This window comes from Myodes glareolus, chromosome 10 (assembly GCF_982192425.1).
Source record: "Myodes glareolus chromosome 10, mMyoGla1.1, whole genome shotgun sequence".
In the NCBI taxonomy this organism is placed as follows: domain Eukaryota; kingdom Metazoa; phylum Chordata; class Mammalia; order Rodentia; family Cricetidae; genus Myodes; species Myodes glareolus.
Window position 1 is genome coordinate 60,333,323 of NC_142035.1, and position 27,580 is coordinate 60,360,902.

The following is a 27,580-nucleotide window of genomic DNA, read 5'->3' on the forward strand; positions in this document are numbered from 1 at the left end:
CGACAACTCGTTTTTCCCGCTACAACTTGCAAGCCGCTGAAAGCTCCTAGCCGCCTTCTGAACCAACTTTCTGGAAGCCCCGCAATAATTCAGCCCATTTCCAAGTAGACAAAAGTCACTTCGGCGCCCGCCCTGTCCCCCCCCCCCCCTAGTGGAGAACCCAGGGACTCTCTGGTGCTTCTGGGGACTGCCTTTGGAACCGAATCCTCACCCGACACGGCGCTCCAATTGCGCTTCTGGCGAAGGTCAGAAATGCGCTCGGCCCCTTATAGTGTTTCCAAGGGAAGGTTCGTACATTAGTGACCGTCCCTGGCAGCTGCCCAGCCTGAGACTTGGAGCTCCACTTGTCATTGGTCAATGGTTGGAGTGACGCGAGGAGGGGCGGGGCCTCATCAGCTGTTTGCGGGATGCCCGGAGCGGGCGTATTTTGGAAACAATACCGCGCGGTGCGCCGTGGCCCTCCTCCCGCGCCAGCTCGCGCCCGCAGCAGTCGCTGCTCCAGTTCGCGCCACCGCCTCCCGCCGCAGCCCGGTGAGCGCCTGGGCGGCCGGGGGCCAGGCGGAATTGGATCGTACCTCCTCCGGGAAGTGGGGAGCGGAATCGCGGGGCGCGTGGGGGCCGGGGAAGGGTTTGAATTGTGGGCATCTGGGGTGACCATGAGAAGTTGGAGTGCTGGAATGTGGGAACGGGGTGCAGAGCACAAATTTGGGCGTGCTGTTCCAGGCGGGGCTTGCGGGAAACATTTGGAACTAAGAGTTAAGACTAGGTGGGCAAGTGACCCTAGGATGCACTGCCAAGCGGCCTGAATGCTCTGGCCTCCGGGTCTGACTCTGGGGTGGGGCTGTGAGTTGTGGTGCTTTTGGCCTCCCTGCGGAGTCTGAAGGGTCCTCTTCTTAACAGCTGGAGTTTGCCTCCTCCTTCCCAATCGAGCGTGGGCACCAAGCCCCCCGAGTCCTCGTCACCCTGGACCCTGGCGCAGAGCCCTGGCATCACGACTCGGAGGCTGAGACGCTGTCCTGGAGTCACCCAGGTGTGTGTGCGCTCGTGTGTGCGCGCGTGTGTTCTGAAATTTTAGCCACTATCGAGGTTCAAGGTATCTGGCTAGTGCCAGCTCCTAAGAATTTGAGGAGTTTTAATTGAGCATCCCAGTTGGAGCTCTGTGGCTCGGCGTTGGCTCAGCGGACTTTAAATCCCTTTGCTAGGAATAAAGCGTTCTCTGACGGTGCTCTCAGGAAGTGTCCTCTTCCTATCATTACCACTTTAGCTCAGGGAAGCCGAGGGTCTCTACTTTTTCCCGTTTTATATGTCTTTGCCCAGAACCCCTCGGAGGCTCACACCAACCGGAGAGCCACCTGCAGTTCTTGTGCAGAGTGGAAGAGGGTCTCCGCGTTTTTTCAGAGTCACACCCTCTGTCTGCACCTCCCCCACTGTCCAGTCTAAGCAAGGGTTGAACTTTGGGGCTTTGCTGCGAGGGGGAGGGGAGTGATAGGCATCAAAAGAAACACCAAGACAATGACGTCCACTTGTGATTGGTTCTAGAGGGTCCCCACTTTGGTTGGGATTGCCAGCCTGCAGAGAAGGGGTTGAGGGACAGGAGAAGCCCTGCTAGGTGACAACTCTTGGTCCTTTTATCTGGGAACTTGATTTTTCTGTTGCTGATAAGCTGGTGGTCCCCCTGACCAATTGGAACAATATCCAAAGATCTCTGCTTTGCCGCCCTGGCAGGCATGGCATCATTCTCTAGGGAAGAGAGCAGAGAGAGATAAGACTGCAGATAGGTCAGGGATGGGATGAGATGAAGGGAAGTTGAAGCAACCTCACAGAGCTCACAATTTGGGAAAGGAAGGTTTCTGAACTTAACTGAGATTTCTTTAAAGGCAAGAATTAAAAAAAAAATTCTTTAAAAACCCACAAACCACTTGGCTTGTCTTTCAAAGGCAAGCTGGGGTGCCGGACCTCCTGGGAATCTCTAGCAGAGTCCGAAGGTGACAGAATTTGTTTTTGCAGCGCCTTGACTATTCAGGTACTTGCCGATGCTTCTGGTTGCCCCACGGGCATGCTTGGAAGCTCGAGCTGCTGGGTGACTCCAAGGGCAGAATTTCAAGAGCCGTCAGGTGGAGCGAGAGGAACTTAGCACTGAGAAACAGCCCCACGGTGTAGGCAGTGAGAGAGCGCGCTCGGCAAGCGGGCTGAATTTCACTTCCTTCTGTGAGGCACGTTGTACCTATCTCAGGTTCAGCTCTGGCAGGAGTTGGAGGCTGAGGGGATGAGAATTTGAAGTCATGGAGATTAGTGGGTAGAGTTATAGCTGGACACTTTGCTGGTGGCTGATTCTGCCCTCGAGGTTAACCTGTGGTGGGCAGACAGCTCTGCTCCACGGGAAGAGTGCTGAGCCAGGCAGCTGGAGTGACTAGCTTAGGTCCCCTGTTCCAGGACACTCTCACCACACCACAGAGCCTGTTTGTTGTGTTGTGCAAGGAGGGGGGTGGAGATGTGCAGGAGGGTGGGGCTTAGCACGTTAGGAGGGAACCTGGCGGCTCTACAATTGCTGGCTTTTGTTTTTGCTGCTGAGCCTGGAGTTCAACTCAGACTTAGGCAAGAGCTTAGAGGTTCCTCCTTAGTGTGTGTGTGTGTGTGTGTGTGTGTGTGTGTGTGTGTGCGCGCACGCGCGTATGTGTGTGTTGTGAACACTTTGTACACTTTGTACAGTTAGTCACTGCCCCTTTCTGTGCCCCCACAGTCACTTATAGAGCTTAGTCTCGCTTATATTTTCCCGGGTACCTTGTGGTAGCTCCTGATCTCACCCCTTGCTTACAGCCCTCAGTGTCAAACTTTGTGACCCACCTAGGTCAGAGGGGGTGGGGCAAGGTGACTGTGGTGGGTGCAAGGAGGAGGTGTGGAGGAGCCCTGACCATTGGGGTGGTCCACACTTTAGGGGTGATTATCACCCTTGGTAGTGTTTTATCACCGGGTTGTGTCTCATCAGAAGCTGGCTTGGTTTCCTCAAAGAAGAATGGGAGAGAAAGGAGGGAGGAGAATCCTTGATCTGGCCTCAGTAGGACAGCATTCCAGATGCATCCATTGTTCTCTGACAGGAGAGATGGAGCCACCTCAGTGTGTGGAGGAGCTGGAAGATGATGTGTTCCAGTCAGAGGATGGGGAGCCAGGGACACAACCTGGGAGCTTGCTCTCTGCGGACCTGTTTGCCCAGAGCCAGCTGGATTGTCCCCTCAGTCGGCTTCAGCTCTTCCCCCTCACCCATTGCTGTGGTCCTGGGCTTCGGCCCATAAGCCAGGAAGACAAGGCCACCCAGACCCTCAGCCCAGCTTCCCCAAGCCAGGGTGTTATGCTGCCTTGTGGGGTGACAGAGGAACCCCAGAGACTCTTTTACGGTGAGTGCTCTTAGCCTTAGAGATTGGGGGAAATGAGGGGACTTTCCCTTGCCAAACCTGCTGGTTACTAGTTCCTTCTCCAAACCGAACAGCCAGGGCTATCTATCGATCCTTCAACCTTCTTCACCTTGCTTAGGTCCCCAAAGGACAAATTGCTCTGTTCCTCCTGTTGCTTCCTTGGGTCCATGCAGTCTCCTTCACATCCTAATATCTTTCCTGTGGCTCTGCCTCTTGGGCCCCGGTGCCGATCTGTCTTTCACGGAGTGGAAGGACTATTAACTGTGTGTCACTGTTGACACTCAAGGAAAAGCCCAGCCAGTTCTTATACGGAAGGTTCCTGAAGACAGAAGGTGGCTTTGAGTTGTCACTTGGGACTTTCTGTGCTTGGAAGGGGAACTGGAGAAAGAAGTTGGGCCTGCCTGGGCTCAGCGCCAGAGGAGGGGCTATTTCCAAGGCTAAATCAGACAAGACCCCTTCATTTGTGGGCTTAAATGGTTTGTTTTATGAGAAATCTGCCCTCCTCTGGCAAAAGGGCAGGATTAGACACTTGGTCTGTTTTCTTCTTTTAGCATACTGGCCTGTGGAGGGAGGGTAAAGGCTCAGAGGTCATCCTGCTGTGTCTGCGGGAGCAGACCGAGAAGCCGCTGCGCTTAATCTCAGAGGGAACTGCCCATAGGGCACTTCTGGAAAAGCAGTTCTGGCGGGAGTCTGAGAAGCTGGAGGAGGCCTGCTTCGGGCTGGAAGAGGGAGGAGGCAGGAGGTGGCAGGCGCCCCCAGCGGCCATTCTGGTGCCAGCACTCGGTGAGCCGATTTGGCTGCTATGTGAGCCTCAGGAGTTTTCTCACTGGCTTTTCTGCTGCTGCTCTCTCTTCTTGAGTGCTGAGCCCAGCTTTCCTTAACTGTACTAGAAAAACGAAGACACTTTTGGTTTCTTTGTTTTGTTTTGTTTTGATTTGCTTTTCTCTGCTTTGCTCAGCCCATGAACTCTGGAGAGTTTTCCCAGAGAAGAGCTTCAACCTGCCACTACACGAATAATACCTCGAGGTCAAGTGTAGCTCGATAAATGACAGATTATTGGCGTGTACGTCATACACATTAGCACCTGCGCTATGCTATGGTACTGAGAGTGGAGAAGAAGGCAGGGTCTATTTTCTTTCCTGTTTTTCCAGTGTGCATGTGTGAGTGTGTGTGAGTGATTGAATCTAAACCCTCGAGTGTGTTAAATATTCAACTACTTCTAAGCTACACTCTCAGCCCTTGTACCAACTTTTATACTCTTGGGCAGCTCTCCAAGTTTGGCAGAATGCCCTGGTAAAGGCAGGCAGGCCGCTTCCTCTTCCTTCTATCATAAGGTTTACCAGTAACTCCAGGTCTTGACATGGAGAAGATGGGGTAGGGATAGAAAATGTTGAGCTGTGCCTCCTCTGTCTTTGCAGGCAATGCTGGCTACAGGCTTCCTCTCCCTGCCAGTTTCCCTGCAGGCCTGCCCCTTGGGGAGCAGCCCCCTGAAGGACAGTGGCAACATCGAGCAGAGGTACAGATCGCCAGAAAGCTTCAGTGCATTGCAGACCAGTTCCATCGGCTTCACATGCAGCAAGTAGGCATGCGGGTTTGGGGGGGGGGGGCGGGGCTTGAGACCGATGGGGCTGGGAAGCCACGGCCGGCCTTTGTCCTCTCGTCAGTAACTCTGGAGTTGCCAGGCCTCAGGATGTGTTTCAGAGTTTTAGCCTTGGGTGCTGTCATTATGATGAACTGGGTAGGCCCAGTTAGATGGGTACTCTTGTCCTTGAGAGCTCCAGCTGCCTACTTAGCTTCCCGAGAGATGAGAGAGATACTGCGATCCCGCCCTGCCAATGGGATGGTTTCCTGCAGGCTGGCAGGACAAACTCCCCAGACCCAAGTTGGGGGCTTGCCTCTAGGAGAAAGCTGAAGTGAGACTGAGCGGTTGGGGGTGTGCCTGGCCGAGGAACAGTGGGAAACCGGTAATCAGTCCTGAGCTGGGGCCTGAGTGGGGGAAAGTGGTAGAACCGGTTGAAACCTGACACTTTCCAGCTGGGAAGCCACTCCTCACTGTCTGTGTCTGGGAACCCAGGCCCAGGACTCTGGAGATTGTACCTCGTACCTCAGAGTCTCCCCAGACCTGCGACCGGCGGCGGGGCGCTCTGCCTGGTGCTTGGCCGGCGGCCTGGCACCAGCCCCGCCAGGGCGGAGCATCGCGTGTCAGCCGAGCATGTGGCAGAGTCCATCAACAAAGGCGGCGGCTGGCAGGCTCGTGCGTGAGCCCGTTGTGCCATGGATGGGAGGCTGCCCTGCTCGACAGCTCAGCCACCGGCTGTGCTGGGCCCCCAGGTGCTTAACCCTTCCCAGACTGGCTGGCTTTTTGGATGGCTGCCAAGGCAGGGGCAGAGCCTGAAGCTTGATCCTTGCTGGTACAGATACTACCTGGCAAAGCCACAAGACAGGAAAATGAACACAATTTCTACCTATAGGACTGTGTTCCCATCCTAGCAGAGTGTGTTTGTCTGGTGTGTGTGTGTGTGTGTGTGTGTGTGTGTGTGTGTGTGTGTGTGTAGATCACAGGAACAAATAACTATCAGGGTTGGGTACAACTGGGATTAGATGGGTAACTTCAGATGACCAGAACAGTTATTGGTAATAATATCTTTAATAATAACTTGCGAACAAACCCTGGCCAGCAGCAGTGGGTGGAGGAATTGACCTTGAGTTTTCTGAGAACAGGCCGCAAGGCATTATTGGTAGACCTCTCTGTCAGGGAGTCTGAGAGGGATTTGGGGCCAAGGCTGTTTCTGAAGGGTTTTCCCCAGCCCTTAAGTGATGTGGACAGAGGGTGGCCCTGTGCTCAGGTTATAAGGGGTCTGGCTAATTACTGTGGCCATCCTCTCTATGATTATATTGTACAAACTGGGCTTAGTGAGTCCCCTGCCGTCCATGTATGGATGCTTCTGTTCTGATTCTTGCTTTCAGCCTCTTGGCCTCCATCCTGCCCGTTTAATCCACCTTGGTTGTACAGGTCCATGGCTCAGTCCAGCTCACTCATGGCGTTTTGTCCTGATGCTAGCGTGGGAAGACACCACGGTAGCTGTACTCTAGCCTCATCTAGAGCACATCTGGAAGACATTCTTCATTCACAATGACCTGGTCTCTTCAGCAGCTGTTTCCTGGACAGTCCCCTCTCCAGTAGTGCCCTGACATATTGGAGACCAGGCTAGAGGCCTCTTTGCTGCTGCACCTTGGTTCAGGAGAAGGACACCCTATCCTGAGGTCTCCTGTAGCAGGCTTTCTTGTACTGCCAACTCCCAAATCATGACACGGAGACTTATTATTAATTGTGAATGCTTGGCCTTAGCTTCAGGCTTGTTTCTAGTTAGTGGTGTTTTGTTTTGTTTTTTCGAGACAGGGTTTCTCTGTAGCTTTGGAGCCTGCCCTGGTACTAGCTCTTATAGACCAGGCTGGCCTCGAACTCACGGAGATCCACCTGCCTCTGCCTCCTGAGTGCTGGGATTTAAGGCGCATGCCACCACCGCCTGGCTCTAGCTAGTGTTTCTAAAGCTTAAACTAACCCATTTCTGTTAGTCTGTGTGCTGCTCCAAGACCTCACCTGTATACTGTCCATCCTGCTTGCTGCTTCTGCTTCCTCCATGACTGTGTCTGGCTGACTGGGCCACAGCTGGCTTCTCACCCCTCCGCGCCCCCCCACCCACGTTTTCTCTCTGCCTGCCAGCTCCACTTATTCCCTCCTTTATTCCCTCCTGCTTAGCTATTGGCCAGCCTTAGGCAGGCAAGGTGAAGCAGCAACACATTTTACCTAGTTAAACGAATGCCAGCGTAAACAACAGCAACAAACCTTTGCACAATTAAACAAATTCAGCATAAACACACCACTTTTTTACATAGTTAAACAAATATTCTACAACACAAATGCAACGCATCTTTCCATAATTAAACTAATACTCTATTCCAATACAGTGGCCCCTGCTCTCTGCTAGCTGATACCTTTCTCCTGGTTTAGGGCTGCTTCTTTGAGAGCACAGGTCAGTTCTAGATGAGGTGCTAGCCTCTCATCCAGAGCGCCCCCAAGAGGTTAGAAGGAGAATTGCATGAGTGTTAGTTGTCCTTTAGTCCTAGTAATAGACTTCGATGATGATGATGATGTGGAATCTCAGCCTAGGCTGCCCACTAACTCACTACGTAGCTGACGATGACCTTTAACATACGATCCACCTCTTAAGTGCTGAGATTGCAGATTTGCACCATTCTGCTCTATTTTTGTGGTGCTGGGGTCCAAATCCAGGGCTTCCTGTATGCTAGGCAGGCACGCAGCCAACTGAGTTCTCCCTCTAGTCATTACCACCATTTCTCTTCTTTTCTCCGTCTCCTGCCCAGGGAGATGTGAGAGTGACGCAGATGCAGGGTGGCATGCTGGCAGATGGGTGTATTCATTGTGGCTGAGTATCAGGTCAGATTGGATAGGGTGGTAAATGACAGCTCCAAACTGCCCTGGGTGTTAGTTTATGTTGGCCACATTCCTTCTGCCTACCTCTGTGCCGTTTGTTAACTCTCACCGCATTTCCTGAGGAGTGTGGCAAGGTGGAGGACTCACCTGGTCCCCGAGTGGCTGCTCTGACTTCACGGGCGAGAGTCTGTAGGCCAACATCGGCAGGTGCTGTTCACTGCGAGTTCCTTGGTTTCTAAAGCAGTGAGAAAGATGGAGGTGATGTGAGTGGAGGTGGAAGGTTCCCTTTCTCTCTCCTTCCTTCCTCCCACCTTCCTCCCTCCTTCTTTCCTTCCCTCCCTTTCTTCTGGGCTTGGGTAGGTGCGACAGGGACTTGCTATATAACTTAAACTGGCTTCAGTCTCCCCGAGTGCTGGGATTACAGGCATGCACCGCCGTGCCCAGCTTTTTCAGACTTTCCCGTGTTTTCCACCTCTTTCTGCTGGGTCAGAGGGAAGCTCCTGTTTGGCTTCTTTCTGCTGACAGGCTGCAGCAGGGATCTCTAATACCTCGCTGCCAGGGGTGTCCTCAGATTTGGATTCTGAGAGGATGGCCCCTCTGGTTTCTCTGTGAAGGGGGAGGATCAAATTCAGTTCCTGACAAACTTACAGCTGCCCTGGTTCAGAAGGTCGGAGCCTCTGTTGCTCTGTGTTCTCTGTGTAGCCACTCCAGCCACTGTGGGCCCAGGGACAGTTGGTACCTTGTCTCCTTCCCTGTGGAAAAGCCTGCTATGGCCAAGTCTAAAGGGATATTTCTAGACAGTGTTGAGAAACTCACAAAAAGTAGCTCCTGTGGGCCCTTGAGTAAGTGAACAGGAGGTTAGAGTCCGTTATGTTGGGATTTTCTTTCTTTTACTTGGCCTGTGAGTGACTCCATTCAGAGAAAAATCAGATTTAGAAATTCCCTAAATAGTAACTAGATACTTTGGGAAATGAAATCTAAGGAAACTTTCAACCCCTTGTTTGAAACCAACTTCATTTGTAATATCAAAGGAAGGATGGTGGACTTCCACGCGGGTCTGGAGAGAATTCCCTTCCTGTCACTTACACAAGCTGTGTGTTTATGAGCGAATCATTTTACAGGTCCAGACCTCAGGTTCCAAAGCTAACCTTGCAGAGTTGCTGTGAAAGGCCTTTGGGATTTGTAATAAAAGCACGATTGGCCTGGGCTTATAGCTCAGGTGGGCATTAGAGGCTTGCCTAGCATCCTGGAGGCCCTGGCTTTGATACTCCTGGCTGCAAAAAAAGCAAAAAAGAAGGAACTATGATAGCTTGGAGAGTTGAACACGTGCTATTAGCAAGGGTGGAGCAAGGCAGAAGGATCGCAAGTTCAAGGACCACCAGGGCAACTTAGTAACACTCTGTCTCACAAAGGAAGCTATACATCAGTGGGAGAAAACTTGCCTAGTACATGCACACATACACCATGCATTTGGCATTTTGTTTGGGTCTGACTTTATAATTCTTGGGGCGCTCTTTCGGAAGTTGTATCCAGATTGCTGTTTGCATGGTTCATCACCTAGTAGCTTCTCTGCCCGGCATCCTGGATCCTTTGTTCTGGGAATCCCTGACTGCTTTCTGACCCTTAGGATGCTCTCCATGTTGGTGAGTGGTTTTTCTGGAGCAGAGACCATGGCTAATGAGGTCACTCAGGTTCTAGAGAGCAGGAGCCCCAGAGATTTGTCCTAGAGTCAAAAGTGCCCCTAGGAAGCCATCTTCTGTCCCAGGAGTAGGAGGTCTATGCAGGACAGTGCTAAGGGAAAAGTGGGACTGGGGGAGGGGTCGCTAAAAGCCTAATGTTCGTGAGAGCCTGTGCTGGGGCTTGGGGGCCCTGTGTTTGCTCTGTGGCTGGCTCTGTTTATATCACTCGCTATATTTAGCTTCTGAGTCATCAGCGTGGCAGACTGGAGGCCGAGTTCCCCACACACTCTGCACCTGACTGTTCTTTCTTCCAAGAGAAGGCCTTCTAGTTCCGGGCAGTTCATCCCTCTCTGCCCACCAAGGCGGGCCATAGGGATGGGAGTTAGCTTTGGTGTGTTTTCAGGGTGGGGGGTGGGTGGGAAGACAGGCCTGGAAGAAGCACAAAGAAGAATAAAGAAAAGTGCCTGGTTTGCCTTTTGATCCAGGCCTGGCAAGTCAAGAGGGCACATTCCATGACCACAGCAAGAACAGTCTGCCTGTGTGTCGAGAGGAGGGTTCCAAGCCTTTTCCTTGCCCAGTCTGCCTTGTCCTGTCCAGCAGACCGACCCCATACAGGAGAAGAACAGCCAGCTGCAAAGACTCCAAGTTGAGAATGAGCCTGGGGGTGGATCAATCTCCTTAGCTGTGTCCTCTCACAATTGGCTGCCCCTCCTGGTCTCCTCCCTCCCTTCCTCCCTCCTCGTTGACTGAGAGACAACTACATCCCTCTGGAGCGCTTCAGAACTTACCTAGGGTCTGGTCTGAGATAGAGGGAAACTGAGACACCCGGAGGGCGTTGGGTCAGGGTGACAGTAGTTTCCACCTCCAGGCTATGGAGGTAGGCTAGTGTTCTACATTCCTGTCTCCTGCCTAGCCTCTTGGCCCCCAGTGGCCGGATCCAGTGACTTCCAGTTGTGTCAGAGGACTCCCCGCCACCCCGGCCAAGAAGTGGCTGTTCTAGGCTGCCCTTTCTTCCTTGGCAGCACTGACATCCTGTTAGTACTGATGCCTGTGCTGAGAGAGCCCTTGGCAAGGAGTGTGCCTTTCTCTTTCCACTTTGCTATGTTGCTAAGCATGGGGTGTCTAGGCAGGGCCTCACTTGGATCCCTGGATGACCCTCTGGGTGTCAGACCCCAAGTCAGCCTGAAAGCCTTGAAACCTGAACTCAACTGCCTCTGGCTACTGTGAGCTGTCTCAAAATAGGAAGGCTGGCCTGTCCCAAGGACTACATGAGTCTGGGTAGGAGCTGGTGCTTGGGGGTGGGGAGCAGAGGCAGGCTGGCGAGCAGAATGTGTTCAGGCTGCTCAGTGCTGCCACCAGGCCCGAGGGCGAATGTAAAGTTTCTCATTTAATCAGCAGAGCCCTTGTTTATAGAACACAGGCTCCGAGAAGCCAAGCACTGCGCCTGAGTTAGTCTTTAAGTGGCTGCGGACGGAGTTGTGAAGTTTAGATCATCTAAAACTATGATCCTTTCCACCTCACCATCCCTGCTGCTTGGCAAACACGTGCCAAGAGGGCACGGATGTGATGGGGCTGCATTTATCACTCTCCAGTTTGACTCATGATATTTAATTCTGGTCTCTTGATTTCTTCCTTATGAGATTGTAAAGTAAGTGAGAACAAGATTATTCTGAGCCACCTTTGAATCACTCATAGCTCGTAGCTCTCTGGGCTTCATTGAACCTCAGTGGCTTTAGCAAAAACATCTTCCCACCTTGTGCAGCGTGGAATTTTCCTAAGGTTGCCGTATCGTGGTTCCTGTTTTCAGCCACAGGCTCTTTCCTTCAGCCTTAGCCTGGAGTAGTTCCACAGTGTGGCAGGAGAGTGAGAAGGGCCAGTGTGCAGCCCCCTCTGTGACACAGACCGTGTAGTTCTGCATTTTGAAGTCAACGGGGGTGGTTTCAAAACATGGTCTGAGGTCCTAATTTCAGTCAGTCTCTCGTTCTGTTTGATCTCCAGTCAGCGCTGCCTCTGAAAGGGTTCTTGTTTTCTGGTCCACAACATCCTTTCTGAACAGTTAATGATCTGGAAACAATGTCTTTAAGCACACTGGGGAGCGAGCTTTTCGGTGATGGTTCTCTTTGCACAGGTAATATATTTGCATAACGTGAGTAAACTCTGCAATTTTATTTTTTCTAAACCAGGGTTTCCCCATGTAGCGCTAGAGGTTGTTCTGGAACCAACTTTGTAGACCAGGCTGGCCTTCCCTGTGTAGCCCTTCCCTGTATAGCTCTGTTCTGAAACTAACTTTGTAGACCAGGCTGTTCTGAACTCAGAGATCAAAAGTCTGCACTACCGTGTCCAGCTGATACATATATTTTACTGTTTTTATTTTAGGCTGGAGCTGCCGTGTAGATGCTGGGAATTGAACCCAGTCCTCTAGAACAGTAACCAGTGCTCTTTCTTTCTTTTCTTTCCTTTGGTTTTTGAGACAGGATTTTTCTGTGTAGCCCTAGCTGTCCTAGAACTCTCTGTAGACTAGGCTGGCCTTGAACTCACAGAGATTCACCTACCTCTGCCTCCCAAGTGCTGGGATTAAACCACCACTTGGTGCTCTTAATCTTGCTGAGCCATCTCTCCAGCCCTGACACTGCAATATATTAAGGAAAGAAAAGTTTTGTAGGACTGGAGGCACCTTAGAGGTAGAGTGCTTGCCTGACATTCCCAAGGCTCTGTGTTTGATCCCTAGCACTGTAAGTAAATAAATAGGTTTCTCGTATCAGCTTGTATGGCTGTTTTGCCTGCATGTATGTCTATATACCACGTAAGTGCATGCCTGCTGCCCTGCATGTATGTCTGTACACCATATGAGTGCATGCCTACTATCCTCAGAGGCCAGAAGAGGGCATCAGATCCCCTGGAGCTGATTATGAGCCACCATGTAGGTGCTAGGAATTGAACCCAGGTCTTCTGCAAGAATAAGTGCTCTTAACCTCTCCAGACCTTTTCTCTCCTCCCCCTCTTTCCTCCCTCCTTCTCTTCTTCCCTTCCTCTTTTCCTCCCTCCCTCCTTCCCATTCTCCCTCCTCCCCTTCCTCCCTTTTTTTTTTTTTTTAAAAAGAATAACTTGGGATTCAGAAGTCAGGGGTTTGAGTAACTCATCATCAAACTTGCTTAGGATGATTTTGTGGAGGTCTTTTTATCCCATCCGTAAAACAAAGTTGGTAACACCCGCCTGTCCTGTGACCAGCTGAAGAGATCTGAAAACACTTTCTCTGTGATGGTACAAATTGCTGTTTGGTCAATTTGCTTTTCAGGTGGTAGACCCTTTGAAAACCTCTTCTGATCCTTGGGTGACTTAGCTCTGCGGGAGCTTCTGGAGCCCTGGTGACACATGAAGCCCCCAGAGGGCAGGAATTGAATCTGAACTGGGAGAGGCAGCAGGAGATTCTTATCCAGAGAGGGCCAGGAGCATGCTTTGTACTTAAGCAGAGGCCCCATGAGACCAAACAGAGTTTGATATGTGTAATCTAACTGTGTCAGATAGTACAACTAGCTAGATTTCACTCTGTTTCTCTCTCCTCTCTTTTTATTTGCTATTTGGCCTCTCCCAGACAAGAAGCTGAATCTATCACATAAGGGACATCTCTTCCCCCTGGGGAAGACCAGGCAGGAATCCTGGCCTTAGAAGGGGGTGGGATGGGAGTATAGGGGGGAGAGTGGTCCCGGGTCCCCTTTTAAGTATGACCCTTCTGCCACCAGCCCCGTGTGCAAAGGTTGGGATGCATGGTGTGGCTTCCAACCTCCCTCCTCCGCTGCACGAGCGACCAAACATTCCGCTGTAGTACCTTGTTCACCGCGGGGGCTTTAGAAACTTGTCCGTGATATCTGCCCTTCCCCACCATAGCAGGGAAGAGAGACGGACCCCCGGTTGCTCTGAGGTGACCCATGCGCTCCCAGCTTACTTTCTTCTTTAAACATTTGGGTTTTTGCTTATGTGTGCCATGGAGGTCAGAGCACAACCTGCAGGAGTCTCTCCTTCCACTATATGGAGTCCGGGTTTTTTTGTTTGCTTTGAGACAGCCCTGGGTGGCCTGGAACTTGCTATGTAAACCAGGCATGCAGAGATACACCTGTCTGTGTCTCCTGAGCGTGTGCTGCCATGCCCCGTGGGCTCTAGGAATTGAACTCAGACTATCAGGCTTGGCCGCAGGCACCTTGATCCACTGAGACAGTCAGTCAGTCCCCTTGAGCATTTGCTATGTGTTCCCTCCACTCTTGGGTTTAAATCTTGGTGGAGTGGGCGGCGGCGGCGGGGGTGGGGTGCTTTGGGGTGTTTCATTCCCTATTCCCAGTCTCTCATCTTTGGGTCACTCCTTTGTGGTTTCTGCGAACCCCCAGCCTGAGGCACACATGCCCCGCCTGGGAGAGCTGGGCCCTGTTCCAGGGGTTTGCCCTCAGTGATGGATTTGTATGCTGGGTGCTGGGCCAGGTACCTCCGACTCAGAGGCCCGCAGACGTTTTCCTGGTTCCCCCTTTCTTCTCCCTCCTTTGGAAGGACTTGTGCTTTCTGCTGTTTTGGTGTCTTTGTATCCTTCATCCTGTTTGCTAGAGGCTGACTTCCTTCCTGCACAGTTTCTCTCTGGCCGCCTTGCAAGTCCTTTTTCTTTCCTTTCTCATTAGTCTCTTTTGTTTGACTTGTAGAAATATTTTGTTTATTGTTACTCCTTGTAATCAGGGTGCTCTTTGACTCTTGGTGTGTGGGAGCTTGCTTTCCATTTTGGGGTGTGCAGGAGAGACCTAAGTGCAGTATTCCAGGCTTGGTTTGTGTCCTGGGAGTGTTCAGAGTCCCGGGGACGGGCTCCAGCCCTCCCTAGCCAGTATCCACGCCTGTCTGGGCACTGATGGGGTGGCTGACAGGACCGAGTCCTTGGCACTGTGCTGTATTCCTGAAGGCAATTGCGGTCACAAACTCCTTGGGGTTGGAAAGTACCTCAGTGGTTTCCAAAAGCCTGGCTGTGGCCTGGTGCTGCAGAAGCACCTGGGCAGGATCTCTGTCTGGCTTGGCCACCAGGGCAGGACATTGGTTTAATGGAAAGAGGTTAAAAGGCGCTGAAGAAGGTGCCAAACTCTGAAGTTCTTCTAGGCTATAGGATCACTAGCAGCTTTTATAGTCTCCTTTGGAAGGACTTGTGCTTATATTTTATGATGGTTTTACATTGAATATGTATTGCTTTTATTATTTAAAGACATGATAAATTTTCCTTCTGACCTTCCTTTCTTCCCTCCCTCCCTCCCTCCCTCTTTCCTTCCCTCCCTCCCTCCTTACTTCCCTCCCTCCCTCCCTCCCTCCTTCCCTTTATATTTGTAATACTAGGGATTGAACCCAGGACCTCTGTGTGTGCTAGGCAAGTGGTCTACCACTGAGCTATGTTCCCAGCTGCTTTCTGCTTTTAAAAAATAATTTTAATTATTTTTAATTATTTATGTGTGTCTTCGTGTAAGGGTATTTATTGCTGCAAAGAGACACCATGACCACAGAAATTCTTATAAAGAAAACAGAGAGTCTGAGTCCGTTACCATCATGGTGGGGAGCTTGGTGGCATGCAGGCTGAGGTGGGGCTGGCTACATCTTGACCAGAAGGCAACAGGAAGTTGACTGACAGTCACACTGAAGGAACCTTGAGCAAAAGAGAACTCAAAGCCCCGCCCCCACAGTGACACACTTCCTCCAACAAGGTCTTACCTCTTAATAGTGCCACTCCCTTGAGGGGGCGGGCATTTTCTTTCAAACCACCACAGTGTGTTTATGTCTGTGTGGGGTTAAGTGCATGTGGGTGTAGGTGCCCTTGGGGATCAGAGAATCAGATCCCCTGGAGCTAGAGTTACAGATGCTTGGGAGCCACTGGTACGGGTGCTGGGAACCAAACTTTGGTCCTCTGCAAGAGCAGCTCACAACTCTAGACCACTGAGATATCTGTCCTGTCTGCATCTTCATGGAGTTTGTTCAGTATGGAAGCTCCTGGGCCCCTTCCCTGGATGTTCTGACCCTCTTGGCACAGGTGGGACTGGGACACTCATCTTGTGACACAGTTGGGTTCAGAAGTTATGGATCTAATAGAGCACCGGCTAGTGAGAGATCCAGCCTAAAGCCGGACTCCGATGCCTGATTGAGGCTCTAACTCCCTCCCTTAGTGCCTGTTTGCCAGGTCAGGAACCTCGAAAACTCACAGGGTGGCCTGGCTTCTGCTCAAAGCACCACCCTCTGCACTCAGGCTTGGCCCTGCTCCTCTTCATCCTGACTGACCTCTCACCAGCTCACAGATGCTTCTCTGACTCTAAAGAATGGGTGAGATTGTTTCCTTGCCTCGCTCCCAAAGGACCTGGAGACCCAGGAAGTATCCATCCTCTGAGCAGATGACCTCCACAGATAGAACTGGGGAGAAACCTAGGCACACGGAGATAGGATTGGTGCAGGTAGTGGATCGTAGGGTCCTGAGCTCCTTCCCTGGCCATCTCGCTGTTTTGAGATGGTGTGTGTAGTAAAGGGATGGATGGCGGGTCTTCTCTGACACAATGAGAGCTGGTGACATATAGCATACAGTGATCGCAAGTAGGGACGTCACTCTGGGTTCTAGCCCGTCCCTGCCACTTACTAGCTATGGGATGGCTGGGTTAGATCTTCGGTTATCTCATCTGTTAAGGGCATAACAGACTCATTTCATAGGGTTTAGGGAGGTGATGGGGTTTTACCCTAAATAGAAGAATTCTTTTTAATCCTGTGCTATACCTCAAACCCCCCAATCCTTGGTATCTTGTTGAAAAGGCGCATTCCGATTCAGTGCATCAGCATTTCCAGTGAGCTTCCCTGGTGATGCTGAGGCTGCTGTCGTGAGGACCACACCTCAGGAAGCAGAACTATAGAGCGCTATAGAGGTGTGGTGGTACCACCACCATTTGTTGAAAGCCATAGTTGCTATTGTCACTGGGCTTTGTCAGACAGGTACCCCAGGAGACTCACAGCGCCGGCTGACCGGCCTCTCTGCCTCCAAGGACTCATCTTTTCCCCGGGGTCTCCTGTGCCACTCGTGACCTTTGCACCTGTCGTGGGTAGCAGCTGGGGAGGCATGGTGGAGGGACTTCTCCCAGCTGCTGCAGGCCTGGGTCTCTAGCTCTGCAGCTGAAGTTCAGGCCTCTCCACTGGAACCAGACTTTGTTAAGCTGCGTAAGCTGCCTGTGTGTTTCCTCTTTTTTACTCATCTTTGTTTACAAAACACGAGGAAGCCATCAGTCTCCCCAGCGCCTGCTGCCAGGCTTCTCTGTGGCACACCCGCTTCCCTTAACCCACTCGGCAGGCACTATGCCTCCAATCTGCTCGCTCGCTTGTTCTCCACCCTCCCCTTCACCATGGCGGTGGATGTGGGGTAGTCTGTGTCAACCTTAGTTGGACACTATGTTTCCCTTGGTGGCTGAGGGCAGTGGGGAGGGGACCCACAGCCTGCTTGGTTCCCTGGGGAAACCTGGGGCTGGATGGAACTTCAAAGCTCCCGGAGTTCAGGAAACCTGGGCGTGTGACCTGCTTGTCTTACTAACTGACACTCCGTGTAAGTAGGAGTTGCCTGGTAGGAGCTGATGACCATGGTTAAAGACAACCTGAGAGCCCCCTCACTCCCATCCTGGACACCTCACATAAACTTACTTGCTGACTGGGCCACTGAAGGACTCTAAATCCAGCCTGGGCTGGCCCCCTCTCTACACACGAGGCTTTTATCCCCCTGTCCACTAAGAACCCCACGGAGAGGCCCCAGCCTCTCCTCCTCCCCTGGCAGACAAGGAGAGAACAAAGACCGCCTCTTCCAGCACTCCCTTGTCCCCTTCAGGCCCCTGCTGGCCTCTGGGAAATGGTACCTGTGTGGACAGGACACCAGCCAGAAACCTTTGTGCTTCTGACCTCTGAACTTTGCCTCCTGGCTTCCCAGCCTGACAGTAGGACCTGGGATAACCTCCAGAGCTAGTGTGCATTCTTTGTTTTTGTTTTGTTTTCAAGTGTGTTCTTGCTTAACATTTAATTGGCTCCAGTCAGTAGGAAAGCACTCCAAGAGGGATTATTTATGGCTTACTGTCAAAAGCGGCTATAAAAAGGGCAGCCCAGAGCTGGGGATGCTGAAGGGGGAGAGGGCGGGCGCTCTCTCACATAAGTAAGTGTGTGTGTGTGTGTGTGTGTGTGTGTGTGTGTGTGTGTGTTTGTACTGGATGAAATCAGTTTTTTGCTGCCTCAGCAGTGTGGTTTAAATTGAAGATTAACCCTTTGACCTTCACAGTGTCAAATCACTTGCAGATGGAGCCCCCCCCTTCCCTCTCTTGTTCTCTGTGTTCCTTTGGAATGGAGGAGAGGGAGGGACTTCTTGTCTTTCTCGCTCAAGCAAGATTGTTGTTCATGCAGCTGAGGTTTGGGGGGCTCAGGAGCCAATCTGATTAAAAGCAGTACTTGGCTAAACTCTGGAAAAGTCCTGCGAGCAGGGGAGAAAGTCTGATCCTCCCATCACCGTCCATACAGCCTAGCTGAGTGTTTCCCAAACTGCAGTTGTCTTTGGAGTTTTGTCCCGTGTGCCCCCGGTTTGCTAGACGGCACAACAGTGCCAGTCTGAGATCTGGCAATGGGAACTTGTTTGGGAGACAGTAAGGAACCCGTGATCTAGGCTGGTGCCTGGCACCTAACGCTCATCTCTTTCCCTTACAGCACCAGGAGAACCGAGACCGTGCGTGGTGGCAGGTCTTCCTCTTCCTGCAAAACCTGGCCTTGAATAGAGAAGAAAACAGGGAAGGCGTGGGTCCCTGGTGAGGCTGGGTGGCCCTTGCTGGATGCAGCACCAGAGTGCAGTCTGGAGCAGGGCAGACATCTGGAAGGACGGAAGCTATCTTGTCAAGTTTTGTTATTTTTAACTTTTGTTTCCTGTTTGTACATATAACATACCCCAGTGAGATCTCCTTCCCCTGTTCAGAACCTGCACTGGGAATGGGGGCTTTGGTCAAACACTGTTGAAGGAGAGGCGGCTGTGCCTGCTGGTGGAGTTCCGAAGGCTCTGACGATGACCAGTTGGTGGTGCTCTCCAGGAAGTAGACTGAGGCTTTCCTACTGAAGCTGGTTAAGAAATAGGAGGTCAGGTTAGACTCCCAGTGTCACCAAATGTGTCGGCCTTCCCTCACGCCTGATGGAAACACAGCTTTAACCCACCAGACCTTGCCCTGGGGCATCGTGGCTAAGAACAGCAATGCCTTGGCTAGCCAGCCCTACATCTGGGTTCCCACTTGGCACAGCCAGTGCCCACCGCATGGGCTCAGGGATTCTTATCCAGACCCGTCACCTCCAGAAGACCTCAGGGAGGGTCGGACTTCTTTAAGAACCTCTCAAAGGTGCCTCAAAATGGAATCAAGCTTGACAGGTCTCTAGTCTGACTTGGTCCCCCATGGAAGCCCCTTGATTGGTCCCAAGGTGCAAACTACTGCCACCTTTGCTGCCTGGGTGTCAACCGTGTGTGAGCCGAGTTGCTGGTCAACCATCGTGTTGTGCCCAGGAGCCTGTGCCTTTGTCAGCTGTTTTCAAAAGACCCTGCCAACTACTGGACTGGATTGGACTACCACCCGCCTCAGCAGCCGCACTTCGAGATGGGGTGGGTTCACAGGGGATCCACGGATCAGTCAGTCCCAGGGTCTGACTCTTGGTTTCCTTGGAAACGTGTACCTCCTCCCCCTTATCCCCATTCCTTTCTAGTACCTAGTAGGATACAGGAAGAAGCTGACACAGTGACTTTGCCAGCCGAAAGGTGACTTTTGAAGTAGCAGACAATGTTTAGAACATGGAGCTGGCAGAGCTGGGTACACATTTCCTATCTTCCTTCAGCTTCCAGCCAGGCCAGAACCCAGCGGACTCTCAGCTTCCTTCTCTCCCTGCTGTGGTACTCAGGGAGGGGACTCAAAGCGGCTGACCTTCATCACAGGGTGTCTCCTACCCCGATACCTGGAGACCAAATCGTAATTTTTACATATATATGGAAAGACATTGGTGCTAAAGACAAGGCTCAGAGAAAGGTGGCTTCCCCGAGTAAAGAAGACTCTGGGGTCATGCAAGGAATTTGCAGGAGGAACTCAGAGTAGAGCAAACTGAACAAGCCCAGTAACTCTCATTTCTGCAGAGAGGTGGGGGTGGGGCTTCACTCCTGTAGAAGGGCAACTGACCCCCCTGGGTGTGCACAAGGGTATGAGGGGCTTATAGAGGCTGAAGTCCAGCCTGTGCTCTGCTCTCTAGGCCGTGTGTTAGGCTGGATCTGCTCACTTAGGGATGTCTTTCCTAATTTACACAGAGGACTGTATGCACTCACAGCGGGCCTCCTGAGAAGGCCCTCAGAATACTCATATAAGCCTTTGTGTATTTCTGCTCAGACGATCTGGAGATATTACCTCTTCTTGGTCACAATCATTTTCTCAGGGTGTATACCATGGCCCATCTGCTAAGAAGTGGGTTCCTGTTTGCAAGGAGAAAGGACCTAACTAATGAGTATGAAGACTGGTTCTGGGGCACACTAACCATTTTGAAGCCCAGTCTTCTTCTATCTCTCCCATGCAGTTTAGATGTGTGTGGGGGTTTCCACTTTCCGGGATCAAGGCTATGACAGGCAGGCTTCTGGTATGTGCATGGGACATGTGCTGTGGTACGTGCGTGCCCCCGCCCCATATAGAACCGTGTGCACCAGTCATCTTTAAACCTCTTAGCAGACTTTCCATTCAGAGACCTTTGCCAGGTGCAGGCTAAGTGCCCTGTGATCTGTCCTGAGAACTGAGCCCAGAGTTTGACCTGAACGTTGAGTCTGGGGCCAGGTGGAAACTGGTCGGAATACACTGTCTCCACTTTGGGCCTAGCCAGGGGCAGACTCACTATCTTGGGCAAGCCAGGGTGAAATTTAAACCCTCTTTTATCTTCCTCCAACCTGAATCCAGGCTGGGGTTGAAGCTCAATAGTAGAGAGTGCTTGCCTAGCAGTCAGAAGACCCTTGGATGGATCCCCAGGGCTATAAAATAGAAATAAACAAAAATACCACCCACCACCACCACCACCACAGTAAGCCCTAGGAGGTAGCTGGCAGCCCAGCCCCAGGAGGTAGAGGTTCCCCCTGGCTGGTTGCTTTAATTGGCCAGTGATCTCTGCCTGGTAAATTGGCTTTATAGTCTTCCAGGCCAGCCAGCCCGCCCCTCCCCATTGCCTCTCTCCAACTCCAGGAGCCTGACTGTCTCTAGTGAGGAGCGGAGATTCAGATTTAGAGGGAGGGAATGTCTGACCTGTGTGATGACCTGTAACTGGCTGAGGCAGTGGGCTTTTGTGGTGTGCTGGGGATGGGGGTGGGAGAAAGACTGGAAAACCCAGGGTAGAAATGCCCTAGAGGGACACAAGCCCACATTCAGGAGCCAAACTGCTCTCCTAATTCACAATTCCCAGTAGGCATTTCTAGAAGCCAGTGAACAGATCTGGAAAGGAGCATCCCCCATCAAGTTACCGACTCCCCAGTGAGGCTGGGGCAGGCTGGCGGGAGTGGGAGGGGGAAGCTCTCCGCCTGGCCCTGTCTATTTCAAAGTCTGGCTGCGCTGTGCAGTTGTCCCCAGTGGCCCTGTCTTGCTCAATCAGAGGTGGAAAAAGATCACCTCCCGGTGACCTCCCTCAGGCCCCAAGGGATGGGCTGTGTCCAGAACTATGTGGCAAAGCTTGTTTCCAGGGCCTAGAGAGGCCCAGCTGGCTTGCCTCGCAGCCTCAACCACAAACCTAAGCCCAACCCTGAGCATTGTGGGGAGTGGGGTATTGGGACAGTCTGGCTAGAACCGCCGTCTGCCCCAAGCTTTCCAGGAAATAGGTAGCGAACTCACTATGACCATCCTGGTCAACGAGGAGAAAAGTTCTCTGAGGAGAGTATTCCGTTCTGGGGACTTGATAGGGAGTGGGGTACGGGTGCACGGTGTAGCCAAAGCCGTTGGTCTTCATGGCTCTGCTGGATTTTGAGGAATCAGTACTGTGGCTGCCATCCTCCTGGTGGAGCACACTGGATCCATGAAGATGAGGACCTTTGGAGGCAGGCTATCCTGGCCTGTTACCCTGGTAGGACAGGGTGGACCAACAGGCATTCAAAGTTTCCTGGGATTCCTGAGGGTCAGGGCCTCCAGGGAACAGCAGAACACAGCTGGGCTCTTCCATGGATGTCTCGCTTTCACCAAGGTGCTACGAGGTGTGCGGCCTCAGGATTGCACTGCCCCTCCTACAGATGTCTGATGGTCCACCCCATCTCTGGGTCCGCAGGAACTGACGGGGAGACCCAGTGAGATGTAGCATTTCATTCGTCCCCAGTTTGGTTGCCCTGGGGTCTGGGCAGTCTGCCTTAAGGAGAGGAATGGGGACCGTTATTTTTTAACCTGTACATAATATTTGGCTTTGTTGTTGTTGTTCTTCACGTGTATGCATACGTGTGTAAATATCTCCCTCATCAACTGGTACAATTTTTAATAAAACCATTTAAAGCAAATCTGTTCTTTATTTTTCTAAGATGTGGTAAAAATACAAGAAGGGGCATCGAACACTCTTAATGTGTTTCTCCCCCAACATCCTGAGTTACCCTAGAGGTGTTGTGTGCTTGCTACACTGCTTTTGCTTCTTGGAGTTGGGAAGAACAGTCTGGTCCTGGGCACAGGATCACAGAAGCCCAGCGTCATGGGAAAAGGGGGCTTTGGAGGGGTCAGTCTGGCTTTGGGTCCAGTCTCTGGCCTCCACCCGCGGAATGACCTTGACAGTGATGGGGTGTGCCACAAGCCTTGCCACCTCTGGACCCCAGCTCTCTCTGGTGGAGAGGAGCTTCCTGCCTCTCTACACACAGCCTATGCCCCTGGCATGCCAAACCTTGGCTTCCTGGTAAGCAGATAACAAACACCAGGTGACATCTCAGGCCTGGCTTGGTAGCAGCTGCCTGGGAGACTGAGGCAGGAGGATCACAAATTCAAGGCTGACCTGAGCTATAAGCAGTTCAAGACCCTGTCGTAAAAGCAAAGAAGACTGGAGATACTACTTGGTGATAGAACACATTGCAAGCAGGCTTAAAGCCTCAATTTCAATCCCCAGCTCACAAGAGTAGGGATTGAGTGAAGGGAGAGGGCTCAGTGGATACCAGTGGGTATGTACCAAAAACTCCATAGTGAGACTCAATCAATTAATTAAAAGGTAGCCTGTCGGGAGTCGTGTGCTGGGTGTGTAGGGACTTCCTGGTTGGCCTTTCCTTGTGTCTGTGTGAATCAACCCTGCGTGAGATGCCAAGGGTGATTTCCAGCTCTTGACCGAGTTCTCCAAGTCCTTAGCATAAAGCTGCTGTGGTTCCTGCGTGACCCTGCGCTGTGAGCAGAGGGCCAGCTGGCCTTCCCTGTGCCACACTGCTGGGAAGCCGCCAGCTCTCCACAGATGTCCTACTCCGTAGAATGTAGCGACTTGAACTGTCTTGTCCTACGTCTTTGCTTTACAGGTCGGCTAACTGAGGCCCGCGCTGGCCTGTCCGTTCCTATGGAGGCTCTTTAAGCAGCTGAGTCAGACCGGATGTGTGTGTGTCTCACTCTAGCTGGGTTTCCATTTGAAAATCACATTGCCAATGCCCAGCTATTTGAGGAAGCCAACACTCGGCTATTTTTGATGCCAAATAACTGTCTCTTCTGTAAAACATGGCACTTCTAACTACTCTATATTTGAACAGTAAGGTTTATTTTTACTGGAGTATGGTGGAAGTGGGGCTTAGTGCCATGTCCAGATGCTATTCTACACATTACATGCTATGCTGGAGTTGAGTCTATTAAGCAGTTCCTATGAGCTACGCAGAGACTCAGTAAGTGCCTAGTGATAGTTACCTTCATTTAAATTTTTTTTAAAAAAAATATTTGTTTATTTGAGACAAAAATTTTCAGTATAGCCCTCACTGGCCTCAAGCTCATGGTAATCCTTCTGCTTCAGCCTCCCCAGTTCTGAGATTTTTAGATACACTTTGCTTATTTATTTAATTTGAGGCAGGATCTCACTGTGTAACCCTGGCTGGTCCAGAATTCTCTCTTGTAGACAGGGTTGGTCTCAAACTCCCAGAGATCTACCTGTGTCTACCTCCCAAGTGCTGGGATTATTGGTGAGTGTCACCATGCCTGGCCATTTAATTCCTGTCTTGCGAGTCATCTTGCCCCTACTTTTGGTAGCAACCCGGAGGCTCATCCTTGCCCCGCTCGGCTTCCTTCTTGAATATGACTTATCGGGAGGCAGCACGGTGCAAATTTTAGGAAACTCTGGGTGGTCTGAGTTGGAGCCAGGTACTACCATTCTCCAGCTGTGTGGCATCTGGCAGGTGACATAATCTTTCTGTGCCTCAGTTTCCCCAGTTGTAGTACCGACACAGAATTGTGTGAAAACATGTAAGGTTCTTAGAAAAGTGCTTGGGATATATTAAGTCGTCAATAAATGTTTCACTGTTAAAGTATTGCTTTTTAATACTTTTTGTAAGTGAGGAACCAGTACGTTTGAACGGACTATAATTACTACAAGTATTTCTCCTAGCTGCAGCCTTCTTTCTCTCTGCTGCTCCCAGCCTTGCCCCTTCCACAGCCCCTTTCTCAGCTGCCAGGGGTCTTTCCAAAGACAGATGCAGGGGCTGGAGAGACGGCGCAGCAGTGAAGAGCGCTTGCTGCTCTTCCAGAGGACCAGAGTTCAGTTCCCAGCACCCACGTCGGGTGGCTCCCAACGGCCTGCAACTCCAGGTCAGGGGAGCCAATGCCCTCGTCTAACTCCACACACATGGCATGCACTCACCCAGATACATGTACATACACATAAATAAACTCTTTGGGGGCCTGCTACCCAGTTCCCAAATAAATACACAGAGACTTATTCTTACTTATGAATGCTCAGCCTTAGCTTGGCTTGCTTCTATCCGTGTTTTTTTTTTTTTTTTTAACCTTTTGCCTCCGGACTTTTCCCTTTCTCTATCCTATATACCTTTCTTTCCTTCTTACTCCGTGGCTGGTAGTGTGACTGCGTAACTGGCCCCTGCATCCTCCTCTCCTTCTTTTCTCAATCTTCCCTCTTCTCTTCTCCTCTCAAGCCAAGATTTACTCCTATTTATTCTCTCTGCCTGCCAGCCCCCTGCCTATCCCTCTCCTGCCTAGGTACTGGCCATTCAACTTTTTATTAGACCAATCAGGTGTTTTAGACAGGCACAGTAACACAGCTCTACAGAGTTCAACATAGAAGAATGCAACCCATTTTTGCATCATTGAACAAATGTTCCACAGCATAAACAAATGTACCACATCTTCAAGTAATATTTCACAACACGTGGTGCTGCGCATGCCTTTAATTCCAGCGCTTAGGAGGCAGAGGCAGGCAGATTCTGTGAGTTCAAGGCCAGCCTGGTTTACATGGTGAAACCCTGTCTCTAAACAAACAAACAAACAAACAAACAAACAAACAGATCTTAAAACAATAAAGGCCACTGCAGTCTCAGTCCCCCTACCACAAAACGCTGCCAGAGCATTCCTAGGCCTGCAGGAATACCAATACTAGCGTGTTAGCAGTCTGCATGTGTGTTCTGCATAGCCAGTCACCCTTACACATGGCGGATTGAAACGACAGGCATTTATGAGCTCATGGCTTCTTTTTTTATTTGTTTGTTTTTCAAGGCAGGGTTTCTCTATGTATCCCTGGCTGTGCTGGAACTCACAGAGCTCTGCCTTCCTCTCCTGAATGCTGGGATTAAAGGCATGTGCTACTGCCTGGCAAGCTCATGGTTTCAGGAATTCTCGATCAACAACCCAAGACGGCAGCAAGATGAGTCTGGAGTGCTGGTATAAAGTGGGGTTAGTTGAAAGGCCCGTTTAGTTTGCATCAAGTCAGGGGTGTGGTTTAGCTGAGGAGGGCTAAAGAGAGGGGCTCATAGCATTGGGGGGGGGGGACTCACAATGATGTATTAGTGCACAGTGACATAGTACGGCTCTCTTGTACTCCATGTGCAAGTGGGGTGTGTGTGTGTGTGACAGTGTGACATGGAGCATGTACAGGCCCTTCCCTGGTCATGTCACAGCAGAGTCTGATCATACACAGATAAGCCTCTCTGCTTCAGTGTTTTAAATGCCAGCCAGTGTTTTCCACGGCTGCTCAACTGAGAAAAACCTGGCTGGCTGGGCTTTCCTAAGAAGTGATCATGTCTGCTTGTTGAACTTCATGGGCATCTTAAAGGATTTTCAAGGACAATTTTTACTTTGTGTGATTATTCCCCCCCTCATTGGAGGTCTTGGAACTGATCCCTTTGTAAAACGAGACACTTACAGCCCACTAAACCCGATTTCTCTGCCCTTAATCACTGGCTTCCTGGGAGAACTTTTTGCTTAATGGGGGAAGACTGTACAGAACTGAATTCTAACTAAAATTAGAAGTGCCATTTGGGCCAGGCAGAGGTGGCGCACACCTTTAGTCCCAGTACTTGAGAGACAGGAGTAGGTCAATCGCTGTGAGTTCGAGACCAGCCTGGTCTACAGAGTGAGTTCCAGGACAGCCAAGGCTACATAGAGAAACCCTGTCTCAAATAACAAAACAAAACACACAAAAAAGAAATGCCACTTGCGGAGGTGAGAAGGAGCCATGTTAACCATATCCTGTGAGCCACTGACACGGAAAACTTCCCTGGCACCAAGCCACTCGACATTTGTGTGACTCTAACAGTGCCTGAGAGAGTGAGGCCCACTGATGAGCCAGTGACCACAGAGACAAGGAACCATCCTAAGCCCAGGGCACAGAGCCAAAGTAAGCCACGTAGCTCCTGTCCTGAAGATCATACCCTGCAAGAGATCCAGGTGGTGCAGAACATTGGAAACCCTACCCAGCCCGGACTGAGGAGATGTGATTCGTAAGATGACTCTGTCACTAATTGGGGAAGTGACTTGGGACAGGACCTTTTGGGTCTTGGACATCCTCATCTGTCAATGGGATGGGACTAGGCTTATCTGTCCACGTTTTGTCCATTGGTTCCTTTGTGGGGGTGGGAGATGTTGAATTCTTTTGTTTATACTGAAACAAAATACCCATCATCTCCCCAGGAAAAAAAGCATACAACGTGTCTAAACTCAAGGATTTGTGTGTAAGATTTCAGGCAATTAGCTGGGGCGTGGCTGACACATGCCTGTAATCCCAGCACTGGGGAGGTTGAGGCAAAAAAGATCGAGAGATTGTACAGTGAGACATATCCTCTCTCTCTCTCTCTCATATGCACGCACACAAAACAAAAACAAAATCAGGTTTTTTTGGTGATTGTTTTGAGGTGGGCCTTTCTTTGTAGACCTGGCTGGCTTCACAGAGATCTGCCACCTGCCTCTGCCTCCTGAGTGCTGGAACCAGACCCGGCTATGAGAGATTTTAAAATGTAATAAAGACTGTCTTATTGCAAAGCAACAAGCTTAAGAGCAAGCATTGCAGAGGCTTAGAAGCCTACGTGGGTCTTCTTTATCCACAAGGAGAGACATTGCCTCTGCTCCCTCTGTGTACTGTGAAGGAGAATTGTGCAATCACTGGAGACTTGTGTTTATCAGACTGCATTCCTGATGTCAGGGACCCACATTTCCTGTCCACACACTCAGAGACCAAAGCCGTGACAATGGACTGGTTCTTTTGAAAGCCACGACTCAGACCCAGACAGAGTATTTGTGGCCAGTCTTTGTAGCTCTTTTAGCCAGTTTAAAGAGGGACGCCTTTCCATAAACACAGAAAGGCACTTCTGGTCACAGAGTCTCAGGGTTCATCCTGAATCAGTGTCTGAGAACTAATCAGATCTTGAATGTATAGGACAACATGGCCTGAGGCTATGGGAGACCCAGAGGAGGAACAGGCAGAGGCCAGGAGGTCCGTATGACCCTGATAAAAGTTTTTTTGTTTGTCACCTGAGTGAGCCCAGGGTTATGCCCCATGATTCTGACTTTGAAGTGGAGAGGGTTCAATGCCCGGTGGTTACC

General features: G+C 51.1%; 1 protein-coding gene across 2 annotated transcripts; it reads left to right on the plus strand.

Moving 5' to 3' along the window:
• Positions 1 to 411: 411 nt before the first annotated feature.
• On the plus strand, positions 412 to 22,086 carry Bmf (Bcl2 modifying factor). Of its 2 annotated transcripts, XM_048459648.3 has the most exons (5): positions 412 to 531; positions 901 to 1,030; positions 3,096 to 3,392; positions 4,829 to 4,989; positions 18,264 to 22,086. In XM_048459648.3, exons 3-5 carry the CDS (start codon positions 3,101 to 3,103, stop codon positions 18,363 to 18,365), a joined length of 555 nt encoding a protein of 184 aa, XP_048315605.2. In that variant the 5' UTR covers positions 412 to 531; positions 901 to 1,030; positions 3,096 to 3,100; the 3' UTR covers positions 18,366 to 22,086. The 2 variants fall into 2 exon arrangements, with proteins under 2 accessions (XP_048315605.2, XP_085552606.1); XM_085696480.2 differs by lacking the exons at positions 412 to 531; positions 901 to 1,030 and adding an exon at positions 2,005 to 2,023.
• The last annotated feature ends 5,494 nt before the right edge of the window (positions 22,087 to 27,580 follow it).

Excerpts from the sequence above, each read along its gene's own strand:
- Bmf (XM_048459648.3), top strand. The coding sequence starts at position 3,101 with ATGGAGCCACCTCAGTGTGTGGAGGAGCTGGAAGATGATGTGTTCCAG. Across the intron at positions 3,393-4,828 it reads ACCCCAGAGACTCTTTTACG|GCAATGCTGGCTACAGGCTT; the intron begins GTGAGTGCTCTT and ends CTGTCTTTGCAG. Across the intron at positions 4,990-18,263 it reads ATCGGCTTCACATGCAGCAA|CACCAGGAGAACCGAGACCG; the intron begins GTAGGCATGCGG and ends TTTCCCTTACAG.